This window comes from Terrapene carolina, unplaced genomic scaffold (genome assembly GCF_002925995.2).
Source record: "Terrapene carolina triunguis isolate 2854851 unplaced genomic scaffold, T_m_triunguis-2.0 Scaffold111, whole genome shotgun sequence".
NCBI classification, from domain to species: Eukaryota; Metazoa; Chordata; order Testudines; family Emydidae; genus Terrapene; species Terrapene triunguis.
Window position 1 is genome coordinate 29,324,005 of NW_020664462.1, and position 23,571 is coordinate 29,347,575.

At 41.4% G+C, this 23,571-nt stretch overlaps 1 protein-coding gene across 1 annotated transcript in view; it reads left to right on the top strand.

Moving 5' to 3' along the window:
• Nucleotides 1-441: 441 nt before the first annotated feature.
• ARMC4 (armadillo repeat containing 4) overlaps nt 442-23,571 on the top strand; it is a 167,702-nt gene continuing 144,572 nt past the window's right edge. The window contains exons 1-7 of the mRNA XM_026652132.1: nt 442-644; nt 2,775-3,026; nt 5,710-5,867; nt 7,229-7,424; nt 7,998-8,104; nt 8,594-8,730; nt 13,004-13,120. Coding sequence (XP_026507917.1) covers nt 2,803-3,026; nt 5,710-5,867; nt 7,229-7,424; nt 7,998-8,104; nt 8,594-8,730; nt 13,004-13,120 — 939 coding nt within the window. The 5' untranslated portion in view covers nt 442-644; nt 2,775-2,802. The remainder of the gene's footprint in view (nt 645-2,774; nt 3,027-5,709; nt 5,868-7,228; nt 7,425-7,997; nt 8,105-8,593; nt 8,731-13,003; nt 13,121-23,571) is intronic.

A 23,571-nucleotide genomic window follows, 5' to 3' on the forward strand; every position in this document is an offset into this window, starting at 1 on the left:
CAAATTAATGAACTACTTTATTCAATCCCACACCAAAAACTAAGTGTGAAGGTGGCCCAATCCCTTTTCCTCTAACTCAACCCGTAGAAAGCATGGACATGGGTCACTTGGGTCATTCATTCATTACCTCTCCCCCCTTCCCCCCAAATGCCTCAATTACACCATATCAACTTCACCCACTCCGACTGCCCCACCCACACCACACACCCCTCAAATTTATCCACAGCCAGCACCCTTGTCAGACTCCTCGGCACCCACAAAACCCAACCTCTCCGTTCCCTGACCCTCACAGCAAGTATTCCTCCTCATGCTCCCCAGGACCCCCACAGCCGCCCTCTCAGACTTTCCATCCCCCAGCACCCACCACAGCAGCCAGACGCCCCCTTGCCGCTCCCCCGCAGGGGCGCAGCGCCTTGCCTTGTGTTCCTGTCGCCAGGGCCGTGGCGCTGTGCTGGGGAGAAAGCCTGGCGGCGGGGGCGGGACAGGGGCTAGTCCGCTTCCCAGCCCCAGCCCGGGCAGGCCCGGCTGTGTTTACCCGCCTCTCCAAGTAACCGGCGGCTGCGGGCCCGTCCCCATAGCAACCCCGCCGGCAACGCCAGCCAGCAGAGCCGGTAGCAGAGGCGCCAGAGCCGGAGCGGGGCAAGGTACCGGGGCGGAAAGCGGGTGGAGGGGGTTCCGGTGGTCCTGCCGCTGCGAGTGGTGTGCAGGGGCCCAGCCCCCACGGGAGTGAGGGGGCCCAGCCAGGTCTGACCCCCGCCCCGCAATGGGGGAGCCTCCCCCAATGAGTGAGAGGCCCAGGGCGGTCTGACCCTCTGTCCCACCATGAGGGAGCCTCCCTCTAGTGAATGAGGGGGGCCAGGGCTGGTCTGACCCCCTAATCCACAATGGGGGGGGGGGGGGTCTCACACCCAGTGAATGAGAGATCTTAGAAACAAGCTGTTCTCCATGCCCCAAAGTGTAGGAGCCTCCCTCTGCATGTCCCCAGTGAGAGAAGACACTTAGGCCTCTATTGACTCATATGGCTCCCATCCCCCCTGCTCCCCAGTAGGTGTGGGGGCTTGTGGCGCAGCAGCCACAGGCTCACATTATCCTCTTATTTCTACACTTAAATTAAATGAAGAGTTGGCTATGTTTACCTGCCCTCTGCGATCCTCCAGTTCTCATAAAGTTGCCTAGCATTAGCTGTAAGTAGGGTTGTCACCTGCCTACATTTTCCCAGCATCGTCCATTTTTTGAGGTGGCTGTCCTGGGAAGTATCTGAGGGTGTTCAGTACACACTGCCAGCTGTCCAGTTTTATGGGCCCAGGATCATCCTGGATGTTCTGGTTTTTTTATACCTGAGATGTGGCAACCCAAGTTGTAAGATGCCCCTTCGTTTTCTGTTTAAACTGATTTTTACTGAAAAAATCCAAGTTTTACAAAAAATATTATTTGTTTTTTTCCGATTTGCACCCTACTTTTGTATCATTCAAATATAGAGAAAATAATTTGTTTTATTAGGAAAATTCAATACATTGCATGAGATATATGTATTACGATAATATATTTGGGTGTATATGCAAAGCTGTCTGTTGAAGTAAGGCTATGTATTAGTCTAGACCAGTGGTTCTCAAAGCCAGTCCGCCACTTGTTCAGAGAAAGCCCCTGGCGGGCCAGGCCGGTTTGTTTACCTGCCGCTTCCGCAGGTTCGGCCGGTTGCGACTCCCTGTGCTGGCCGCCCTTCCCGCAGCCTGGAGCAGCGAACCGCAGCCAGTGGGAGCCGCGATCGGCCGAACCTGCGGACGCGGCAGGTAAACAAACTGTCCCGGCCGGCCAGGGGCTTTCCCTGAACAAGCGGCGGACCGGCTTTGAGAACCACTGGTCTAGAAGATACACACAATAAACAAACCGGCCTGCACGCAAGCTCTGAAGTGCGTGCGCATCTGAACGTAATGATTAATCTCATGCCCACCACGTAGACATTTCAAGCTGTTAGCAGATAACGGTTTAAAGATTTGACACGCTAAAATGGGAAGAAAATAAAAATCTGTATCAGAATACATTTCAGAATGCAAAGAAGTATTCAAAAGTTTAAAAAAAAACAGGAGAAAAGGATGAAGTTGAGTGTATGCTCTGAACATGGTGTGGTAGCTAAAAGTTCTAAGGCTACAACAGTAAACTGTTTATTCAAATGAAAAGTTTTATTTGGGGATTAGACCTATATTGTTTTCTTGCACTCAGAGGTGGCATTGTGTTTTGAGTTCTGTTTTAGTTCTGCAGCAAACCACATTGAATTCTGTTCATCAAAGCATTAATCTACTGAATACTTTTTTCTACTGAATACTCTGTCCTTCCGTCCACCAAAATGAACTGTGATATTTACCCAGCAAAATTATTAATAGTTTTTTGCACTGATTTTCACCTGTTTTTGTTTTTGTAGTAATATCAACCAGGCAAAATTAAAATAAAAACTGAAAGCAAAGGACCCTAAAGATGACCAAAAAAAAATCTCTTAATCCCATTGCAAACAGAACAGAACCTATTTGCTTTGCACTTTTTGAAATGTTATTAGTATGGTTAATTAACAGAAGTATAAATTGCATTTTCCCCAAGTAGCCTCATTCTTTTTAATATAACATTAGCAAGCCTATTCCCCGCATTGCTGGTGCAGCTCCATTGAATTAACTGAATCAGGCCCAAAGATACTTATTGCTAACTATTAAGTCTACAGATGTATTCTTTTAATAGTTTGGGATCTTAAACATATTTAAAGAATAAACTATTTATTTGCTAAGGCACACATCGTTGATATTAGCTGAAACCATGGGAGTGGCACTGACAAGAGCAGCTCAATGGACCTCGGCTGGTTCTGGAACTGGCACACTAGAAATCACCCCTTTGAATGAATCTCTTCTAAATGACATAATTAAGTTTGCAGAGAGCTTCAGCTCTAGACATCCTCAAGAAGCTGCATTTGTCTTCAGAGAACCACTTGAATGGAAAACACAATTGGATTATTCAGTATTTGAATTAGGTTATGAGATCAGGTAGGTCTGAATGGCAGTGCTTTTTAAACATATTAAAGACGAACTGCAAAGAAAAAAAATTGTGCTAATTTTGTATAAGGAATGTTTGCTCTTTTTATTGTATTTGTTTTCTCCTAGTTTGTTACATTGGACATTTTGTATTCTGATTTATAACTTTTCCCCAAAGGACTCTGAAAATATTTGTAGTACCTAGATTGTGACGTCACAGCTGTGTGTTGAAATCTAATCTCCAGTTTCTTACTGAAGTGGTGCGAATATATTTGCCTGTCTATTCTAGGAATTTTCACACCCAATGTCTAGTGCTGGTGCAGACCTGCCAGTGCCAGCAATGAAGGAGGCACTAGTGTAGGCCAGGCACAGGTGTTTTACACACTGTGAGTATGTCTAGACACCTGCGGCTGGCCCAGGCCAGCTGACTTGGGCTAACGGGGCTCAGGCTGCAGGGCTGTTTCACTGCTCTGTAGACTTTTGGGTTCAGGCTGGAGCACGGGCTCTAGCACCCTGCAAGGTGGGAGGTCAGCCGCGGGTGTCTAGTTGCTGTGTAGACATACCCTGAGTCACCTTACCTTGAAATGAGATGCAAAAAAACAATGCAAAAAAGTCCTATGTAGTTATACCCAATGAGTCTTAGATCCTGTCCGCAGTGTAATTATAGCTGTATTGGTGCACCCAGTTACAACATCGTTGAGCCAAGCCATGTTAAAGGAACTGTGCTACAGCTTTGAAAAGAGAAGGGCAGTTACACTTTTTTGGAATAAATTGATAAATTAAACAGCAATAAGTCACCATGACCAGATAGTATTCACCCAAGATTTCTGAAGGAACTCAGACATGAAATTGCAGCACTACTAATTGGTATGTAACCTACTGCTTAAATCAGCCCGTGTACCAGATAACTGAAAGGTAGCTAATGTAACACCTCTTTTTTAAAAAGGCTCCAGAGGCAATCCTGACAATTACCGGCTGTTATACCTAACTTCAGCATGAGGCAAATTGGTTGAAACTACAGTAAAGAACAGAATTATCAGACACATACATAACATTCCTTTTATAAAGGAAAATCATGCCCCACCAATCTATGAGAATTCTCTGAGTGGGTCCACAAGCATGTGAACAAAGGTGATCCAGTGAATATAGTGTACTTGGACTTTCAGAAAGCTTTTGACAAGGTCCCTCACCAAAGGCTATTAAGCAAAGTAAGCAGTCATGGGATAAGAGGGAAGGTCCTCTCATGGATTGGTAACTGGTTAAAAGATAGGAAACAAAGGGTAGGAATAAATGGTCAGTTTTAACAATAGAGAGAGGTAAATAGTGGGATCCCCCAAAGAGCTGTATTGGGACTTGTGCTGTTCAACATATTCATAAACAATCTTGAAAAGGGGGTGAACAATGAGGTGGCAAAGTTTGCAGATGTTACCCAAAATTACTCGAGATAGTTAAGTCCAAAGCTGACTGGGAAGAGTTACAAAGGAATTTCACAAAACTGAGTGAGTGGACAACAAAATGGCAGATTAAATTCAGTGTTACTAAGTGCAAAATTGTGCACATTGGAAAAAATAATCTCAACTATACATACAAAATGATGGATCTAAATTAGCTGTTACCACTCGAGAAAGAGATTTAGGAGTCACTGTGGATATTTTTTTGAAAACATCCATTCAGTGTCCAGTGGCAGACAGAAGTTAGAAACTATTAGGAAAGGGATAGATAATAAAGCAGAAATATCATAATACCACTATATAAATCTGTGGTATGCCCACACCTTGAATACTGCATGCAATTTGGGTTACCCCAAATGAAAAAAGGTATAGTAGAATTGGAAAAGGTCCAGAGAAGGGCAGTGAAAATGATGAAGGGTATGGAACAGCTTCCATGAGATGAGATTTTAAAAAGACTAGGACTCTTTAGAGTAGAAAAGAGACGACTAAGGGGGGGCTATGATAGTGGTCTATGAAATCATGAATGGTATGGAAAAAGTGAATAGGGAAGTGTTATTTACTCCTTCACATAACACCAAGGACTAGGGTTCACCTGATGAAATTAATAGGCAGAAGGTTTAAAATGAACAAAAGGAAGTATTCACACAACACACAATCAACCTGTGGAACTCATTGCCAAGGGATGTTATGAGGCCAAAAGTATAATTGGGTTCAAAAAAGAAATAGGTACGTTCATGGAAGATAGGTCCATCAATGGCTATTAGCCAAGAAGGTCAGGGACACAACTCGATGCTCTGGGTGTCTGTCAACCTCCAACTGCCAGAAGATGGGACTGGATGACAGTTGTAATGACCCTATTCTGTTCATTCCCTCTGAAGCATCTGGCACTGGCCACTGTCGGAAGACTGGGTATTAGGCTAGATGGACCATTGGTCTGACCCAATATGGGCGTTCTTATATTCTTATGTGTATTTCTGTTGTCAGCTGTAATATATTAATATATATTTCATTGATAGACCTTAGTTTGGTAAGTAAGGTACAGCAGCCTAACATTTCCTTCTGTGAACTCTTTTGATTTTGCAAGTCAACATGGTCTATTAGTAAATAGAAAGGGGAATGTAAATTAGGAGACATGGTCCATTTTTGACTCAGAGCTTTGAGCAGCATTCTCAGAGTTGGACTCTACCTAAAATTTTCCTTTAATAAAAGTTCTCTCTTTATGAAGTATCATTTTATTCTTCTAGTGGAACAACTGTTCAGTCAGAAGAAAGAGACAAAGATGATCAACCATTGCTTCTCCTCACTGCCTCAACTATCAGAATACGCAGTTTTGGCCAACTCTCTCGTTTGCTACATGTAGCTATGGAAAAAAAGTTAAAGGAAGCACAGGCATGCCTTGAAGGTTGGTTTTTTTTTTCTTGCCCTTGAATTTTAATGTTTAAAAAAATAAGAGAAAGAAAGAAACACATATGTTACATTTTATTTAGTACAAATTTTGGCTTATGAGAGATTGGTTGAAAACAATGATGTGATGAACCAGCAAACTTCTATTTTTTATTTTTTTATCTTCACTGAAGTGAGTAATATAGAGGTCTGGAATAATGTTAACACTGAATTACATATAAAGATACATGTATACTGATTGGTACCTCAACAATTATAGCAGATCATATATTCAAATCTTGGCATACTAAATGTGTCCTCAGAAGCTAATAATAGTTTTTTTCTGTACTTTTAACGTAATCTCCCTTTTATAATGTTAATTTATTAAAAATAACCAATAAAAATATGTTATGCTTAAGAAGTTCATGGCTATGAACATTTTCAGATCTTTCTGATGAATGCTTTTAGAAAATATGTACCAGTATAGTTATTGGGTCATATCCAGTTCCTTGTATACAAACTGTGACTAAAAAGCACCTAAGTGTGCTAAATTAGACACTTATGGGGATGCAAGATCTGAGTAACATTCATTTGTGAAATTGGTAGAAAACAAGTTAGCTACAATTCTGATGCAGCCACAGATGCATTGGGCCTGATTTGTAAAATGCTCACACAGCAAAGACACACACAGGAATCATGCTTCAGTGTGAGCCAGCAACTGCTATGCACCTGTGTAAGAATACTGTCACTTATTGGGCCACTGAGAACAAGAGGAGTTTATAAAACCAGCTGACGCACAGTTGTGTCACTGGCCACTGTATAGGACAGCTGGCAATCCTGAGCAAGTGATAGCTGGGCCTTTTATGGAATCGTTGGGATTGTTGCCAACAAATCTTTTAAGACATTGTTTTATACTAAATCAAACTTCCGTAATGATGGCTTTTCTGTGAATTGAGCCCATTGACTTGATGTTTGGGCCATCATCCAATTTTATTATTCCTGAAGGTAAATACTGACCTAAAAGAGAGTTTTAGATTTATTGACTCAAGAGGTAAATATCAATGTTTATTCACCAGAAGACAGCTCCTGTTTATTATTTGTTTGTTTTACCTGAATTTTGTTTTCATATTGTTAAAAACTGATATATTAATGTATTTCAAATCACAATAAAGTGATGTGAAATCATTTACTCCTACAGGATAAAACAGTAACATTTTAAACATGTTAAGGAACCCATTATCTATCTTTTAAAATTAAATATGTGTTCATATTATAAGTTACCATTGTTAAAATGCTTTGGCAGTGAAGGATTTTAAAAATCCTTTAAGATCAGTTTTAAAGTATCATTATCTTTATATTGACAATGTTTATCATTTACAGCCAATAGAGATCCTATAGTGAAAATTCTTGGCCCGGGATATGGGACCATTGAAGGAGAAGATATGTCTATGCTGCGCTTGCTGGACAGAATGAAAAAAGATGATGATCCCGATACAGAGATTAAAATGAAGATCTCTCTTCTTCTTCAACAGCTGGATATGCAACTACTTAACAGTTCTTTAAAACATATTTCACAGTAAGTGCATTGCAAATTAAACTGTCCATTTTTAGCCAGTAAATTTTTTGTTTTGTTTTTAAATTAAATTCATTTTAACCCAAAACATGTGCTTTTGGTGTGATATGAAGAAATCACTCAAAAGAGGTATGAAAGTAATTATCTTTATTGATTTATGAAAACCAGGAAAAGTTGCTGAAATGAAAGATATTTTCTGGAGGTTTAACAATATGAGTATAAATATGTATATGTGAAAGTGTGTGTGTATATACATGCATGCAGTGCATATGTTCTGTATTTGAAAGCAACTCAATATAATACACTAGCAATTAAAACATTTTAATAGAGTTGTTCATTTAGTTATGAAAATACACAAAAGATTATACTGAATTTGTCGAAGAGTTATAACAGTTTCATTTTAGTTGTGAAACTAAAATTTCACTAAATAGCTGTTTGCCTATTTTTAGTTGTTTTGCCCCACTACTCTGAAACTAGTGAAAGGAAAGAGCAAAATCCCTTTATACAATCGTCTGATTATTTTTTGAAAATCTATTTTTTATTATTAGATTTTAGACCATTTTCTATTAATTACAGAGAGGTGAGATTAAGTCCAGCTGCTGTAAAAAATGAAGTGGATCTGCTCAAACATTTCTCTGGAGAAGGAGAAGATACTGTGCTGGAATCTCTTGAATATACATCAGGTTATAATTCTACCTTTTATGTTTTTGTTTTATCATGTTTTACATTTACACATATACATTAAATATAAAAAAATATTTTTTTCATGTAGATGTTAAAATAAATTCATTATCTCTTACTGATTTAAAATGTGTATTTCTATTTTTAAGTAATGATATAGAACAACATGTACCTGCAGATATGGAGCTCAATTCTTCAAACTTGATTTACATAAATAATCCCTATTCATGTCCCATTGAATTCAGTGGGACTAATTAAGGGCTTGGTCCTGAGAAGTGCTGCACGTGTGTTTAAGTGGTTTGTTGGATCAGGCCGGAATGCTCAGCACTTTGCAGGATCAAGTCCTAAATGAGTTCAGATTGTTGACATAAGTAAAGGTTGAAGGTTTGGGACCTTAATTTGTATGAATTTTATAATTAAAAATTTATTCAGGTCTTATTATTAGAAATAGCAATATATTTTGAAAAATAACAAAAACACTCTTGTTGCAGATTATGAATTCTCCAATGGATGTCGAGCCCCACCTTGGAGACAAGTCCATGGGGAAATCTGTTATTTGATTGTTAAACCACATGACACCGATCCTTTGTACATCACTTGCAGCACAGCAGGAGTGTTTTTAAATGGAGTAAGTAACAATAAAAACTCAAATCTGGGATAACAGAAACTTGAGTACTGTATGTAAAAATGGCTGAGTCCTGCCTGAGGATTTAGGGCAGTTGCATTCAACCAAGAGCTGAAGAGCTACTTTAGTGGCTCTGCGGAAAGAGAGAAAATAATCATGGCATGATGCTTTATATTTTTTACGTTTTGACAATAAGTCATTATTTCTTTTTCTGCTGTTGCCTGAACAGTGAATCCTAGTGGTTTACACATCACTTGTAAATCTACTTTGTTACCACATGTGTGAAGCAGCACATAAAATGCTTATTTTGCACATTCCTTTCACTATATCTAGCTATTAGAGCAGTGGTTCCCAAACTTGTTCCGCCACTTGTGCAGGAAAAGCCGCTGGCGGGCCGGGCTGTTTACCTGCCGTGTCTGCAGGTTCGGCCGATCGCGGCTCCCAGTGGCCGCGGTTCGCTGCTCCAGGCCAATGGGAGCTGCTGGAAGCAGCGCGGGCTGAGGGACGTACTGGCCGCCGCTTTCAGCAGCTCCCATTGGCCTGGAGCAGCGAACCGCGGCCACTGGGAGCCGCGATCGGCCGAACCTGCAGACACGGCAGGTAAACAGCCCGGCCCGCCAGCGGCTTTTCCTGCACAAGCGGCAGAACAAGTTTGGGAACCACTGTATTAGAGTATGTGGCCAGCTTTCAACCTCCTTTCACGGTGTTAGCATGCTCTATCAGGTTGCAATCAACATCTATGGCATTACTTAAAGATGTTCCAGTATCTGCAGAGCCACTACATGGTCTTCAGTACATACCTTCTCTAAGCACTATGCCTTGGTCCATGCCTCTAGATTCGGTGTGGCAGTTGGCTATGCCGTTCCATCTTCATTTCTGGACCTCATTCTGTAACTCCCTCCTTGCCGTGAGGATACTGCTCTCGGGAGTCATCTGAAGTGGAGCAACCATAGGGACGCTATTCAGAGAAGGAGAGGTTACTCACCCTGTGCAGTAACTGTAGTTCTTTGAGATGTATGTCCCTATGGGTGCTCCACTACCTGCCCTCCTTCCCCTGTACTTCAGAGTTTCCTTGTAGAACTTTGTGATAGATTTTGTGGTAGAGGGTGGTTTGCCTGTGCAGTCCCATATAGCCCTGGTGCGGGGCACAAGGACATGTAGGACACATGTGCAGGCTGAACGGACACTGTTAATGAAAATCTCTGAATGAAGGCATGTGGGGCGCACGTCATCTAAAGTGGAGCCCCCATAGGGACACACACATCGAAGAACTACAGTTACTGCACAAGGTTACTGCACCCTCTCCTTCCTGAGTCCCAGTCCCAAACTATTTTTCTCTCTTCTTATGATGATTGCTTGTATAGAAATATAAGAGTTTGGGACAAGTATAATAAAGAATAAAACCTACACAAAATTTCACAGATTTTTAAGGAAAAAAACCCATACATTTTTCCCCCAGCTATAAATAAGGGCATGATCTTCTAAACACATTCTACTGGATGAAGTGCTTACTACTATGAGTCCCATTGAAATAATAGATTAATAGATTTTGTGGCCAGAAGAGGCCATTACCATAATCTAATCTGACCTCCATAACACAAACCATAAAATGTCACTCAGTATCCTTCATCAAGTCCATAACTTCTGGTTGAGCTACAGCATATCTTTTAGAAAGACATCCGTTCTTGCTTTTAAGAGTTCAAGTGATGAAGAATCAATCACACTGTCTTCACCCATAACTATTTCACATTTGGGGAAAATGTATACCTTCAAGTCAGCGGCACTGCTATGGGTACCCGCATGGCCCCACCGTATGCTAACATTTTTATGGCTGACTTAGAACAACACTTCCTCAGCTCTCATCCCCTAACGCCCCTACTCCACTCGTGCTACATTGATGACATCTTCGTCATATGGACCCATGGAAAAGAAGCCCTTGAGGAATTCCACCATGATTTCAATAATTTCCATCCCACCATCAACCTCAGCCTGGACCAGTCCACACAAGAGATCCACTTCCTGGACACTACAGTGCTAATAAGCAATGGTCACATAAACACCACCCTATACCAGAAACCTACTGACCGCTATACTTACCTACATGCCACCAGCTTTCATCCAGACCACATCACACGATCCATTGTCTACAGCCAAGCTCTAAGATACAACTGCATGTGCTCTAATCCCTCAGACAGAGACAAACACCTACAAGATCTCTATCAAGTGTTCTTAAAACTACAATACCCACCCGCTGAAGTGAAGAAACAGATCGACAGATATTTCTATCTCATAGAACTGGAAGGTCATTGAGTCCAGTCCCCTGCCTTCACTAGTAGGACCAAGTACTGTCCCTGACAGACTCCCCCCCCCATCCCATCCCATCCCATCCCATCCCATCCCTAAATGGCCTTCTCAAGGATTGAACTCACAATCCTGGGTTTAGCAGGCCAATGCTCAAACCACTGAGCTATCCCTCCCCCCACAAGAGCAAGAAGAGTACTCAGAAGTTACTTACTACAGGACAGGCCCAACAAAGGAAGTAACAGAATGCCACTAGCCATCACCTTCAGCCCCCAACTAAAACGTCTCCAGCACATCATCAAGGATCTACAACCTATCCTGAAGGACGATCCCTCACTCTCACAGATCTTGGGAGACAGGCCAGTCCTTGCTTACAGACAGCCCCCCAACCTGAAGCAAATACTCACCAGCAACCACAGACCACACAACAAAAACACTAACCTTGCAACAAAGCCCATTGCCAGCTCTGTCCACATATCTATTCCACCTATGAGACACCATCATAGGACCTAATCACATCAGCCACACCATCAGAGGCTCGTTCACCTGCACATCTACCAATGTGATATATGCCATCATGTGCCAGCAATGCCTCTCTGCCATGTACATTGGCCAAACTGGACAGTCTCTACGCAAAGGAATAAATGGACACAAATCAGACATCAAGAATGATAACATTCAAAAACCAGTCGGAGAACACTTCAGCCTCCCTGGACAGTCAATTACAGACCTAAAAGTGGCAGTTCTTCAACAAAAAAACTTCAAAAACAGACTCCAACGAGAAACTGCAGAACTGGAATTAATTTGCAAACTGGACACCATTAAATTAGGCTTGAATAAAGAGTGGGAGTGGATGGATCATTACACAAACTAAAAACTATTTCCCCATGCTAATTTTTCCCCTACTGTTACTCACACCTTCTTGTCAACTCTTTGAAATGGGCCATTCTCATTATCACTACAAAAGTTTTTTTTCTCCTGCTGATAATAGCCCACCTTAATTGATTAGTCTCATTAGAGTTGGTATGGAAACCCCCATTTTTTTCATGTTCTCTGTGTGTGTGTGTGTGTGTGTGTGTATATATATATATATATACATCTTCCTACTGTATTTTCCACTGCATGCATCTGATGAAGTCGGTTTTAGCCCACGAAAGCTTATGCCCAAATAAATTTGTTAGTCTCTAAGGTGCCACAAGTACTCCTCATTCTTATCTCCAATTAAGTTCTTCCAATGGTTAATTATCCTTACTGTCAAAAATGTGTGCTTTATTTCTAGTCTGGATTTGTCTAGTTTTAGCTTCCAGCCATTAGCCCTTGTTATACTTATGTCTGCTAAATTAAAGAGCACTCTACTGTTAGAAATCTTCTCCCCATGTAGGAAGTTCTAGAACATTGTTAAGTCACCTCTTAATCTTCTCTGTGATCAGCTATAAACAGATTGAGCTTCTGTAGTCTCTTGCTGTAAGGCAGGGTTTCCAGATCTCAAATCAGTGTGGTAGCTCTTTTCTATATCCTTTCCAATTTCTCACCATCCGTTTTAAAGTATGAACACCAGAACTGGACACAATATTCCAATAATGGTCTTGCTAATGCCATATACAGTGGTAATATCCCCTCCATATTCTACTTGCTCTTCCCCGATTATACATTCTAGCTTTCTTAGCGACTGCATCATACTAGAGGCTCATGTTCATTTGGTTTTCCCCCATGGTCCCTAAGTCCTTTTCCATGGGACTGCTCACAAAGCACCACACACAGTAGTAACTACTTGCAGGACTGGGTCTAAGATGCTGATCCTGCAATGAGTTCCATGTGAGTGGACCCTGGGGGCTCTATGCTGGCACATTGGTCAGTTGTGTGAAGATCAATGCAAGTTTGGGACCTATGTTCCTGAACAGTATTTACCTTACAGATAGAAATCTATTATGAAAGAGAATAATAATAATAATTTAAAATTGTGTTCTTTTTTAAGGGTAGAGAAAAGGAGAAAGATGAAATTGAAAAAAAAAAAAAAAGTGACATATATAAAGATCTTATAACATTATTAAGGGAAAGATCACCAAAATTTGTAGAGAATATGGCTAAACAGGTATGTATATATTTTACATATTGTACTGTGATATAGTCTGCTCCCATATCAGTAGTGGTGCTTAGCAGTCAGCGCATCCCAGTTATGTGGCATGGCCCTTTAAGATTTTGGGAGGCTTTGATGTATGCAAAAGATCTAGGAAATAAGATATTGGAGTAGAGGAAGCAGTCCCCAGAATATGTAATGATTGGGAGAAAGTCAGTTACTCTTTGTTTAAGGCGCTGGGACCAAAAGTCTTGCAGAGTGGGTGGAGCAAGTCTCTCTTGTCTTCCAGCCAATTGGGAATGAGCTGGAAGTAGAGGGCTGTGTATATTCCGAGAGACACCAGCAGGAGAAGGTTATCAGCTGAATCCTCTGAATCTGGGGACTATTTGGAGAAAGGGGCCAGCTGAATGAGAAGCTGGTTGAAAGCCACAGCTGGCCTGAGGTAATGAGCACAGCTCAAAAAGGGGAGCCGTGGGCCTTCTGTGCCAAGGAGGGAGCAGCTTGACTAAAACCCTCTATCTCCAAGAAACAGGGCTGTTAAGACTCCTGAACCTAAAGTGGAGCTCTTTGGGGGAAGCTGTATGAACTAAATAAATTGAATCCTAGGAGAAGGGGAATATTGTTTAAAGACTCTGGAGGCAAGTAGTTTATTTCTGAACACTAGTAGAGCAAGCTGAGGGAAGTGTGCATGCAGGGCCTTGCTTGGCCAACAGGAGGCATGTCCTTTGCGTCACTGTTACAAATAACTGCATTTGTAAGAAGTACATGGGTTCTGATCAGCTTGGTCTAGAACACAAACATTGCTATATAATCGACTTGCAAAGTTGTTAGATTTCTGCAGCAATGTTTCTAAAGAAAGTTAGTAAAAATCTGCTGCATATTTCATGTTTTCTGTTGTAGTTACAATGTATATCCGTGATTAGATGTAAAATTTCCAAGAACTTGCAGTGCCTTAATCTCTTTTGTATTAAATATATTCTTTTGTACTAAATATATTCATATCCTATAACATCAAATTATGACAATGGTAGACTATTTTTATTCTCACTCGTCCATGAGTGAGCTAGTAAGTGTAAAAAAATCTTTGTGATTACTGTATTTATACTACATTATTTTTCAGTGACACCTTTCTAATATTTCTAACTACTTAAAATATTTTTTAAAGTTGAAATGTCAAGTTTTTAATTTGTTTGTTTTTTCTTCCAAATGTATGTTTCTTTTGATAAAACTTATCTAGAGAAAGTTCTGTCAAGTATCATTATCGAACAGTAATTGCTACAATTTTATGGATTAAGCTACCAGTTTTATCAGTCATCTGCAGCTATAAGCCTCCTCCCAGAATAGCTGTGGTATGATACAGTGTTATTACATACAATGTATAGTTTTTATTACTATAAGTGCAAGATCCAGCCCAAAGAGAAAATGAATAATGAAAATAGGTAAATGAATAAAAACACACTCAGATTTATATAATAGATTTCTAGAGACAAAGGAAACCACAAAATGAGAAAAATTGGAATGGCATTTACAGTACAACTCACAAAACTGTTAGTATGTAATATAAAAACACAGCCTTATAATTCATACCATTTAAATTTAATTAATAATTGTTCATACTTTGGTATCATCAACAATTTCTTTTTCTACAGTTGTGTTTCTAAAGATAAATAACATATCTGAGTATTTCAAGAAATAATTTTGTTGTAATTTGGTGTTCCATCAGAATATGAGCTGAGTTTCTAATTTTGCATAAAAAGTACTGCTAATCCCTCATCAACCTGGTATTGTTTTTTATGCAGCTGTAGAATTTTTAAAACAGGAAAATATATTTTAACATAAAAGGTCAACTTTCTTTGATGATATTTTCTATAATCAAACCATTTACATTGATATCTTCATCCATTATGACAAATATAAAGATATCCCTCATTTGTTGCAAGAGTTGTCTTTGATTTAAGTGTCAGAGTTGAGATGTATGCTTTCAGCTCATATAGCATGTGTTAGAATCATAGACTTTAAGGTCAGAAGGGACCATTATGATAGTCTAGTCTGACCTCCTGAACAACGCAGGCCACAGAATCTCACCCACCCACTCCTGTATCAAACCCCTAACCTATGTCTGAGCTATTGAAGTCCTCAAATCATGGTTTAAAGACTTCAAGGTGCAGAGAATCCTCCAGCAAGTGACCCTTGCCCCACGGTGCAGAGGAAGGCGAAAAACCCACAGGCCTCTGCCAATCTGCCCTGGAGGAAAATTCCTTCCCTACCCCAAATATGGCAATCAGCTAAACCCTGAGCATATGGGCAAGACTCATCAGCCAGACACCCAGGAAAGAATTCTCTGTAGTAACTCAGATCCCACCCCATCTAACATCCCATTACAGGCCATTGGATATATTTACCGCTAATAGTCAAATATCAATTAATTGCCCAAATTAGGCTATACCATTCCCTCCATAAACTTATTAAGCTTAGTCTTGAAGCCAGATATGTCTTTTGCCCCCACTGCTCCCCTTGCAAGGCTGTTCCAGAACTTCACTCCTCTGATGGTTAGAAACCTTCATCTAATTTCAAGTCTAAACTTCCTGATGGCCAGTTTATATCCATTTGTTCTTGTGTCCACATTGGTACTGAGCTTAAATAATTCCTCTCCCTCCCTGGTATTTATCCCTCTAATATATTTAGAGAGAGCAATCATATCTCCCCTCAGCCTTCTTTTGGTTAGGCTAAACAAGCCAAGCTCTTTGAGTCTCCTTTCATAAGACAGGTTTTCCATTCCTTGGATCATCCTAGTAGCCCTTCTCTGTACCTGTTCCAGTTTGAATTCATCCTTCTTAAACATGGGAGACCAGAACTGCACACAGTATTCCAGATGAAGTCTCACCAGTGCCTTGTATAACGGTACTAACACCTCCTTATCTCTACTGGAAATACCTCACCTGATGCATCCCAAGACCGCATTAGCTTTTTTCATGGCCATATCACATTGTCGGCTCATAGTCATCCTGTGATCAGCCAATACTCTGAGGTCCTTCTCCTCCTCTGTTACTTCCAACTCAGGCGTCCACAGCTTATAACAAAAATTCTTGTTATTAATCCCTAAATTCATGACCTTGCACTTTTCACTATTAAATTTCATCCCGTTACTATTATTCCAGTTTCCAAGGTCATCCAGATCTTCCTGTATGATATCACAGTCTTTCTCTGTATTGGCAATACCTCCCAGTTTTCTGTCATCCGCAAACTTTATTCACTTTTTGTGCCAAGGTCAGTAATAAAAAGATTAAACAAGATTGGTCCCAAAACCGATCCCTGAGGAACTCCACTAGTAACCTCCCTCCAGCCTGACAGTTCACCTTTCAGTATGACTCGTTGTAGTCTTCTCTTTAACCAGTTCTTTATCCACCTTTCCATTTTCATATTGATCCCCATCTTTTCCAATTTAGCTAATAATTTTCCATGTGGAACCGTATCAAATGCCTTACTGAAATCGAGGTAAATTAGATCCACTGCGTTTCCTTTGTCTAAAAGATCTGTTACCTTCTCAAAGAAGGAGATCAGGTTGGTTTGGCATGATCTACCTTTTGTAAAACGATGTTGTATTTTGTCCCAATTACCATTGACCTCAATGTCCTTAACTACTTTCTCCTTCAAAATTTTTTCCAAGACCTTGCATATTACAGATCTCAAACTAACAGGCCTGTAGTTACCCGGATCACCTTTTTTTCCTTTCTTAAAAATAGGAACTATGTTAGCAATTCTTCCATCATACAGTACAACGCCAGAGTTTACAGATTCATTAAAAATTCTTGCTAATGGGCTTGCAATTTCATGTGCTAGTTCCTTTAATATTCTTGGATGAAGATTATCTGGGGCCCCCAATTTAGTCCCATTAAGCTGTTCGAGTTTGGCTTCTACCTCGGATGTGGTAATATTTACCTCCATATCCTCATTCCCATTTGTCATCCTACCATTATACCTAAGCTCCTCATTAGCCTCATTAAAGACTGAGGCAAAGTATTTGTTTATATATTGGGCCATGCCTCGATTATCCTTAACCGCCACTCCATCCTCAGTGTTTAGTGGTCCCACTTCTTCTTTCTTTGTTTTCTTCTTATTTATATGGCTATATATTTTACTTTTGGTTTTAATTCTCTTTGCAAGGTCCAACTCTACATGGTTTTGGCTTTTCTCACTTTATCCCTACATGTTCTGACCTCAATAAGGTAGCTTTCCTTGCTGATCCCTCCCATCTTCCATTCCTTGTAGGCTTTCTGCTTTATCTTAATCATCTCTCTGAGATGCTTGCTCATCCAGCTTCATCTACAACTCCTGCCTATGAATTTTCCCCCCTTTCTTGGGATGCAGGCTTCTGATAGTTTCTGCAACTTTGACTTGAAGTAATTCCAGGCCTCCTCCGCCTTTAGATCCACAAGTTCTTCAGTCCAATCCACTTCCCTAACCAATTTCCTTAATTTTTTAAAGTTCTCCCTTTTGAAATCAGAAACCCTAGTCACAGATTTTAGTTTGAACTGAATTAGCTCATGATCGCTCAAACCAAGGTTGTCCCCTACAACCATTTCTTCTGTGAGGTCCTCACTACTTACCAAAACTAAATCTAAAATGACATCCCCTTTTGTTGGTTCAGCAACTACTTGGTGAAGGAATCCATCAGCTATCGCATCCAGGAAAATCTGAGCCCTATTATTATTACTAGCACTTGTCCACCAGTCTACATCTGGGAAGTTAAAGTCTCCCATGATCACACAATTCCCATTAGTATTTACTTCATTAAAAAGATCTCTATCCATATCCAAATCAGATCCCAGTGGTCTATAGCAAACCCCAAGCACTATCCCGTGGAGGCTCTAGTAGCTTTCTTCCCCAATGTGATTTTTGCCCAGACAGACTCTGTCTTATCCATTCCATCTCTTCTTATTTCTTTACAGTCTACCTCATCATTGATATACAATGCTACTCCACCACCTTTGTCTTTATTTCTGACTTTCCTAAACAGCACATACCCTTCAATAGCTGTACTCCAGTCATGACTACTATTCCACCATGTTTCTGTTATCCCTATAATATCTGGTTTCACTTCCTGCACCGGTAACTCTAGTTCCTCCATTTTGTTACCTAGGCTCCTCGCATTGGTGTACAGACATCTTAATTTTTGCTGTTTGGCTTCACTCATATTCTTTACCTGATTAGGCACAGACATTCTACTGCCAGTATCACCTATTAGACTGGTATCTACACTACCCTTCCTCCTCATGTCCATTCTCCTACCCACGGCTGTATCCTTTCTTACTTCGTTTTCTTCCCTCTCAATGTTAAAATCTGGCGTGGAGCTTACCTGGACATCTCCCAACCATCTCCCCCAAATTCCTAATTTAAAGCTCTCTTAATCAGTTGTGCCAGCCTCCATCCTAGAAGTCTATTTCCCTCCCTACTCAGGTGAAGTCCATCCCGAGAGAACAGTCCTCTGTCCATGAATGCCTCCCAGTGGCCATACATCCCAAAGCCCTCCTTATAGGACCACTGCCTGAGCCATCTGTTGATCATCATAATCTTGTCACTTTTTTGTTGCCTTTCTCTAGGAACAGGCAGAATCCCACTGAAGATCACCTGAGCCTCGATTTCCTTAAGTGTCTTCCCCAGCCTTGCATAGTCTCCTTTGATATGGTCCAGCAAGAATCTAGCTGTATCATTTGTTCCCACATGAAGGAGAATCAGTGGATTTTTTCCCGCTCCTGTTAGGATCCTCTTCAGCCTCAGGTCCACATCCTGTATCTTAGCACCCGGCAGACAGCACATCCTTCTGTTCTCTGGATCAGCTCTGGTTACAGGCCTGTCTATTCTTCTCAGTAAGGAGGCCCCAAGCACATAGACCTGCCTTTTCCTGGTGATGGTGCGATTCTCCAGTCTATCCCCTGTTCCCTCTGGCTGCAAGTCCTCTCAACTCCTATTCTCTCTTGCAATCCTCTGCGACCCATCCCGTATCCTCCTGGGGCTCATATTTGGTGTTGTTATCTCCATTGACTCTTCCCCTCTTCCTATAGGACTAGCTGCTCATCTCTTCTTCCTTGCCCTCTCACCTTCAGTGACCACCTGCTGTGCCCCTTCTTCATTTTCCAACTCCGAAAACCTGTTCCTGAGCTCTATTTCTCCTTCACTAGCACGTCTTTTCCTCTCTTAGTCACATGCTTCCACTGTCCACTTTCCTCACCCAGCACTCTCCCCTCAGAGTTCTTTGGTCCTGCTTCCATCTGCAAGTCAGCTTTTCCCTTCAGCCTCCTCGTGTCTTTGCTCCATCTCTGCTCGAACCCCCTTCTAAACTCAACCAGAGTTTCCACCTGCATCTCCAATCCTCAGATCTTTTCTTCTATCAGCTCTATCAGGCGGCACTTCATGCAGACGAAACTCTTTTCAGGTACTCCCTCCAGGATCATGTACATGCCGCAGCTTCCACGTCCAGTCATCTTCATTGTGTCTTCTACTGTTTGGGTCACTACAACTGCTGCCTCTGCATCTGTCATAGTCTTTCCACCGAAATCCTGTTAGTCCGGGAAACACAAACCAAACCAAACCACCACCACCCCCAGCAAAACAAACCCCCAACGAGCATCAAAACACTGCCAGAACACCACACACCCCCTTCACTAGCCTGTCTGTTCCTCTGCCTGGTTCTCCTAGTCTTCCCCCCAAACTCTTCTTGCACACTCCCACTCAAATTCCCCTGTTTACAGCTCTGTTTGCTGGCTCCTGTGCCGCTGCAGCTGTCTGTGCCACTGCCTGACTGGCTGGCTACCTTGATAGGACCCCTAGTCAGAGAAGCTCCGCCCCCTAATCAGGGCTCAGCTTCTCTCCCAGCACACTGCCCCTACCAGCCTCTACACATACAAATACAAATAGCTACAAATACCTTCTCCTCCAAATACCTTGCCACCAGGCTACAGCAGCTCTAAGATTTAAATGTGTCTTTGGCTTCCGTTCGGATTTCAACATTAGCTAGAGTAAGAAATGTCACATTTTACCTATTACAATAGCATCCAGTAGTGCCAATACAGTTAAAGTTGTTTCATCATTCCTATTTACAGACCTCTCTTTACAGATTTTCAATGGTTTATAACTTGGCAGTAAAATTAATTACACGTTGAAACTTGTCAGAAGGCCTCCACCATTATTGGAATTTAGTCTTTTAAAAATATGCTCTTAGGTTTATGTAGCACCTTTCAGCCAAAAGAATCCTAAAGCATTTTGCCCAACAAATTACAATAGGAAGTAAAGAAGAAGATTATATCCGACTGAATCTATAGAAGAAGTTAGATAGGAAGAATGTTATTATTTAAATTGAAAGTATCCACTATACCAAGGCTAACAGCCTTCTCCTTGTAAAATGTGCCATAGGATCTTTAGGGTACATCTACATTGTACGTCTACATTTCTTTTGGCAGCATGTAGAGTAGCATACCTTGCCCGGCCCCCTAGCATGGGTCTAAGCAGCAGTGTAGATGGTGAGGCACTGCTTAGGTGAATAGAGTAAAGACACTCCTGAAACCTGTGAGTATGTACTTGGGTATGTACCCTACAGATCTCTCTATTTGCCCAAGTAGTGCCTCTCCATCTATACTGCTATTTTTAGCAGTGTAGTGGCTCACTGCCTCCCTGTTGCTGGAGTCTTTTCCTGCCACAGGGAAATGCTCCAGCAGTGGAGAATAACTGTGGCAGTGGGGAAAAACTCTGGCATCTGCCTGCAGCTAGAGCCTTTTCCTGCCACAGGGATCTGCCAGAGCCTTTTCTTGCCGCAGTGAAAGACTCCAGCAGTGGGGAAATGTTCTGGCAAGGGGGAGGCAGTGTGGAAAGGATCTGGCTGCTCCCCACTACCTCCCCACTGCCAGAGTCCTTCTATTGACACATGTAGTTACACACCATAGAGTGGACGCAGCCTGTTTTTCACGTAGCTGAAGTCGAACTATCTTAGTTCGAACTTACCGCGGGTCCACACGCGGCAGGCAGGCTCCCCCTTCGACTCCGCGTACTCCTCTCGTGGAGCAGGAGTACCGGCGTCGACGGCAAGCACTTCCGGGATCGATCTGGGATCGATTTATCGCATCTAGACAAGACGCGATAAATCGATCCCAGAAGATCGATTGCTTACCGCCGGACCCGGAGGTAAGTATAGACGTACCCTAAGGGTGTGTGGGGGTGCTGCAACATCCCCAACCTGTGCCTGGAGTCCCAGCGCCCGGCCCCACACCCAGGGTCCCGGTTGCCGGCCCCACGCCTGCCACGAGCTGTGGCCTGAGCCTCGGCCCCCTTGCCCCTGTCTGTGTCTCCCCTTCCCAAAGCCAAGGCTCTGAGGGGCGGGGGGCACAGACAGGGGTAAGGGGGGCACGTGTTTGGGGACCACTGCTTTACAGTTTCCGTAGCTGGCTTTCAGCACCCCCACTACAAAGCGTTCCAGTGCCACTGGATGAGCTGTGTGGGTGGAGAGATTTATTTGAGGCTGAACGCAAAGGCAGAGGGCTCAGTAGTTTTTTGCTGGGCAGAGAAGGAGCAGAAAGCTAAGGACAGCTAGAGAAGCGCACTTACAGTGTGACTGAGAAAAAGCAAAGAGAGACAGATTGAGTGGTGACTGGAAAAAAGGCTTGGAATATTGAGCAAGGAAACTGTCTCCCGTTTGATTCCTACTGTGTTCAGGGAAACAGGACTTTGTGTACATTCTTTGAAAATGAATAGGCTTTCACAAAAAAACCCAACAACTATCATTTTCTCCTCCTAACAGAAACAACCTGCAAGACCCTGAATATTGGCTCACAAGGCAACAATACAGTATATATTTCCCCTACATGGAAGAGCTAAATTATTTATCATAAAAATGTAATTAGCTGGAAGAAAATTCTTAGAGTTCATTCTCATGTTTATGGGACTCCATTTAATTTGGTGAAATGAGCAAATAATTAGGAGCCAAATTTTCAAGAGTAGACACTGCTTTTGAGTACTTCATTTTTGTGTGTCCAGCTTTGAAACACCTTGGGCCTGATTTTCAGAGGTGCTGAGCTCAGGTTTACTTTAACTGGAATAGCACATTTTTGAAAGTCAGACCTAAGGTATTTCAAGTTGGGCACATAAAACCAGTGGCTAGTTTTGACAGTTTTGGTATTAACCTTTAGTATTTTGATCTGTCTAAAAATAATACAGTTTTAATAATACATTGTTTTAAAATTCATTCTACATCTTTGCTTAGACAAAAATAATTCTTCATAATTGTATATAAATGTGAATTTACAGTTCATAAGTATTGTGATGTATGAACATTTGTAGTCATGATTACTGCAGTAACAGGGTTTTAAAAAGGATTAACTTCACTTGATCACCAAAGATAGAAAATGCTAGATTTTTATAAATTGTCCCCCGTTGAAAATGGCACAATTTGAAGTTCCTGTTTGTTAGATAACACACTTGTTTTTCTTAATTTAATCAATTTTTGCTATGATAATAAATGTAGCTACTTAACAAATGTAAATATCGATGTCTTCAATTTTGTCAGATAAATCACTTCTAACTCTGTATTCCCTACTGGTATAGAATTATTGTTATATTGAAGAATATAAAGTATATCAACTTAATGGCAGCAGCAAAATATTTTATTACCCCATGGGAGATCTAGGTTAGTAGATTCAATATTTAGAACACAGAATGTAATAAAGGTTGGTATTGTCGAGGTGTAGTGTTCTTGGTTTTAGTTGTAAGTAAGCTAACTGCCTCTGCTTTAGAACTCTTGAAAGTAGAGTTAATATAGAATTTAAAAATACAATAAGTGTTCTTGTTAGTATGGCAAAAAATCCCCATAGATGTATATTTTTGAAAATATACAGATTTTGAATTCATTATAAATTTTGTGTATAAAATATTAAATGTACTATTATGTCTGCCGATCTGGAATGAATGAGTATTCCCTTCCCCATAGCAAACTGCTAGGTGGCAACAACTAACAAAAAGACTCTGAAGATGTTGGTGTCTCTTGATAGCTGCTGCATTTCTCACTCTGTCTAAATGTAATTAAGTTGCAGCTCAGTTGTTATGATTGTTTCTCTGAGATAAAATAAATGGTTCTTTAGAGGAAATGATAGTTCTTCAAGTGATTGCACATGTGCATTCCAATAGGTGTGTGTGTGTGTGCACCACGTGCACGATCGTCGGAGGATTTTTCCCCTAGTGGTACCCGTTGAGTCGGATGTGGAGGCCCCCAGAGTGGTGCCTTCATGGCGGTGTATATAGGTCCCTGCAGACCTGCCACCTGCTCAGTTCCTCCTTACTGCCGGTGACAGTCGTTGGAGAAACTCAGTCTCTTGCATTCGCAAGTGGCTACCTAGTGGTTCCCTTTTTTCTTATTTGTAAATAGTTTAATTGAGTTGTAGTTACAGTAGTTAGTTAGTTAAGCTTACTTTGCCCCCCCCCCC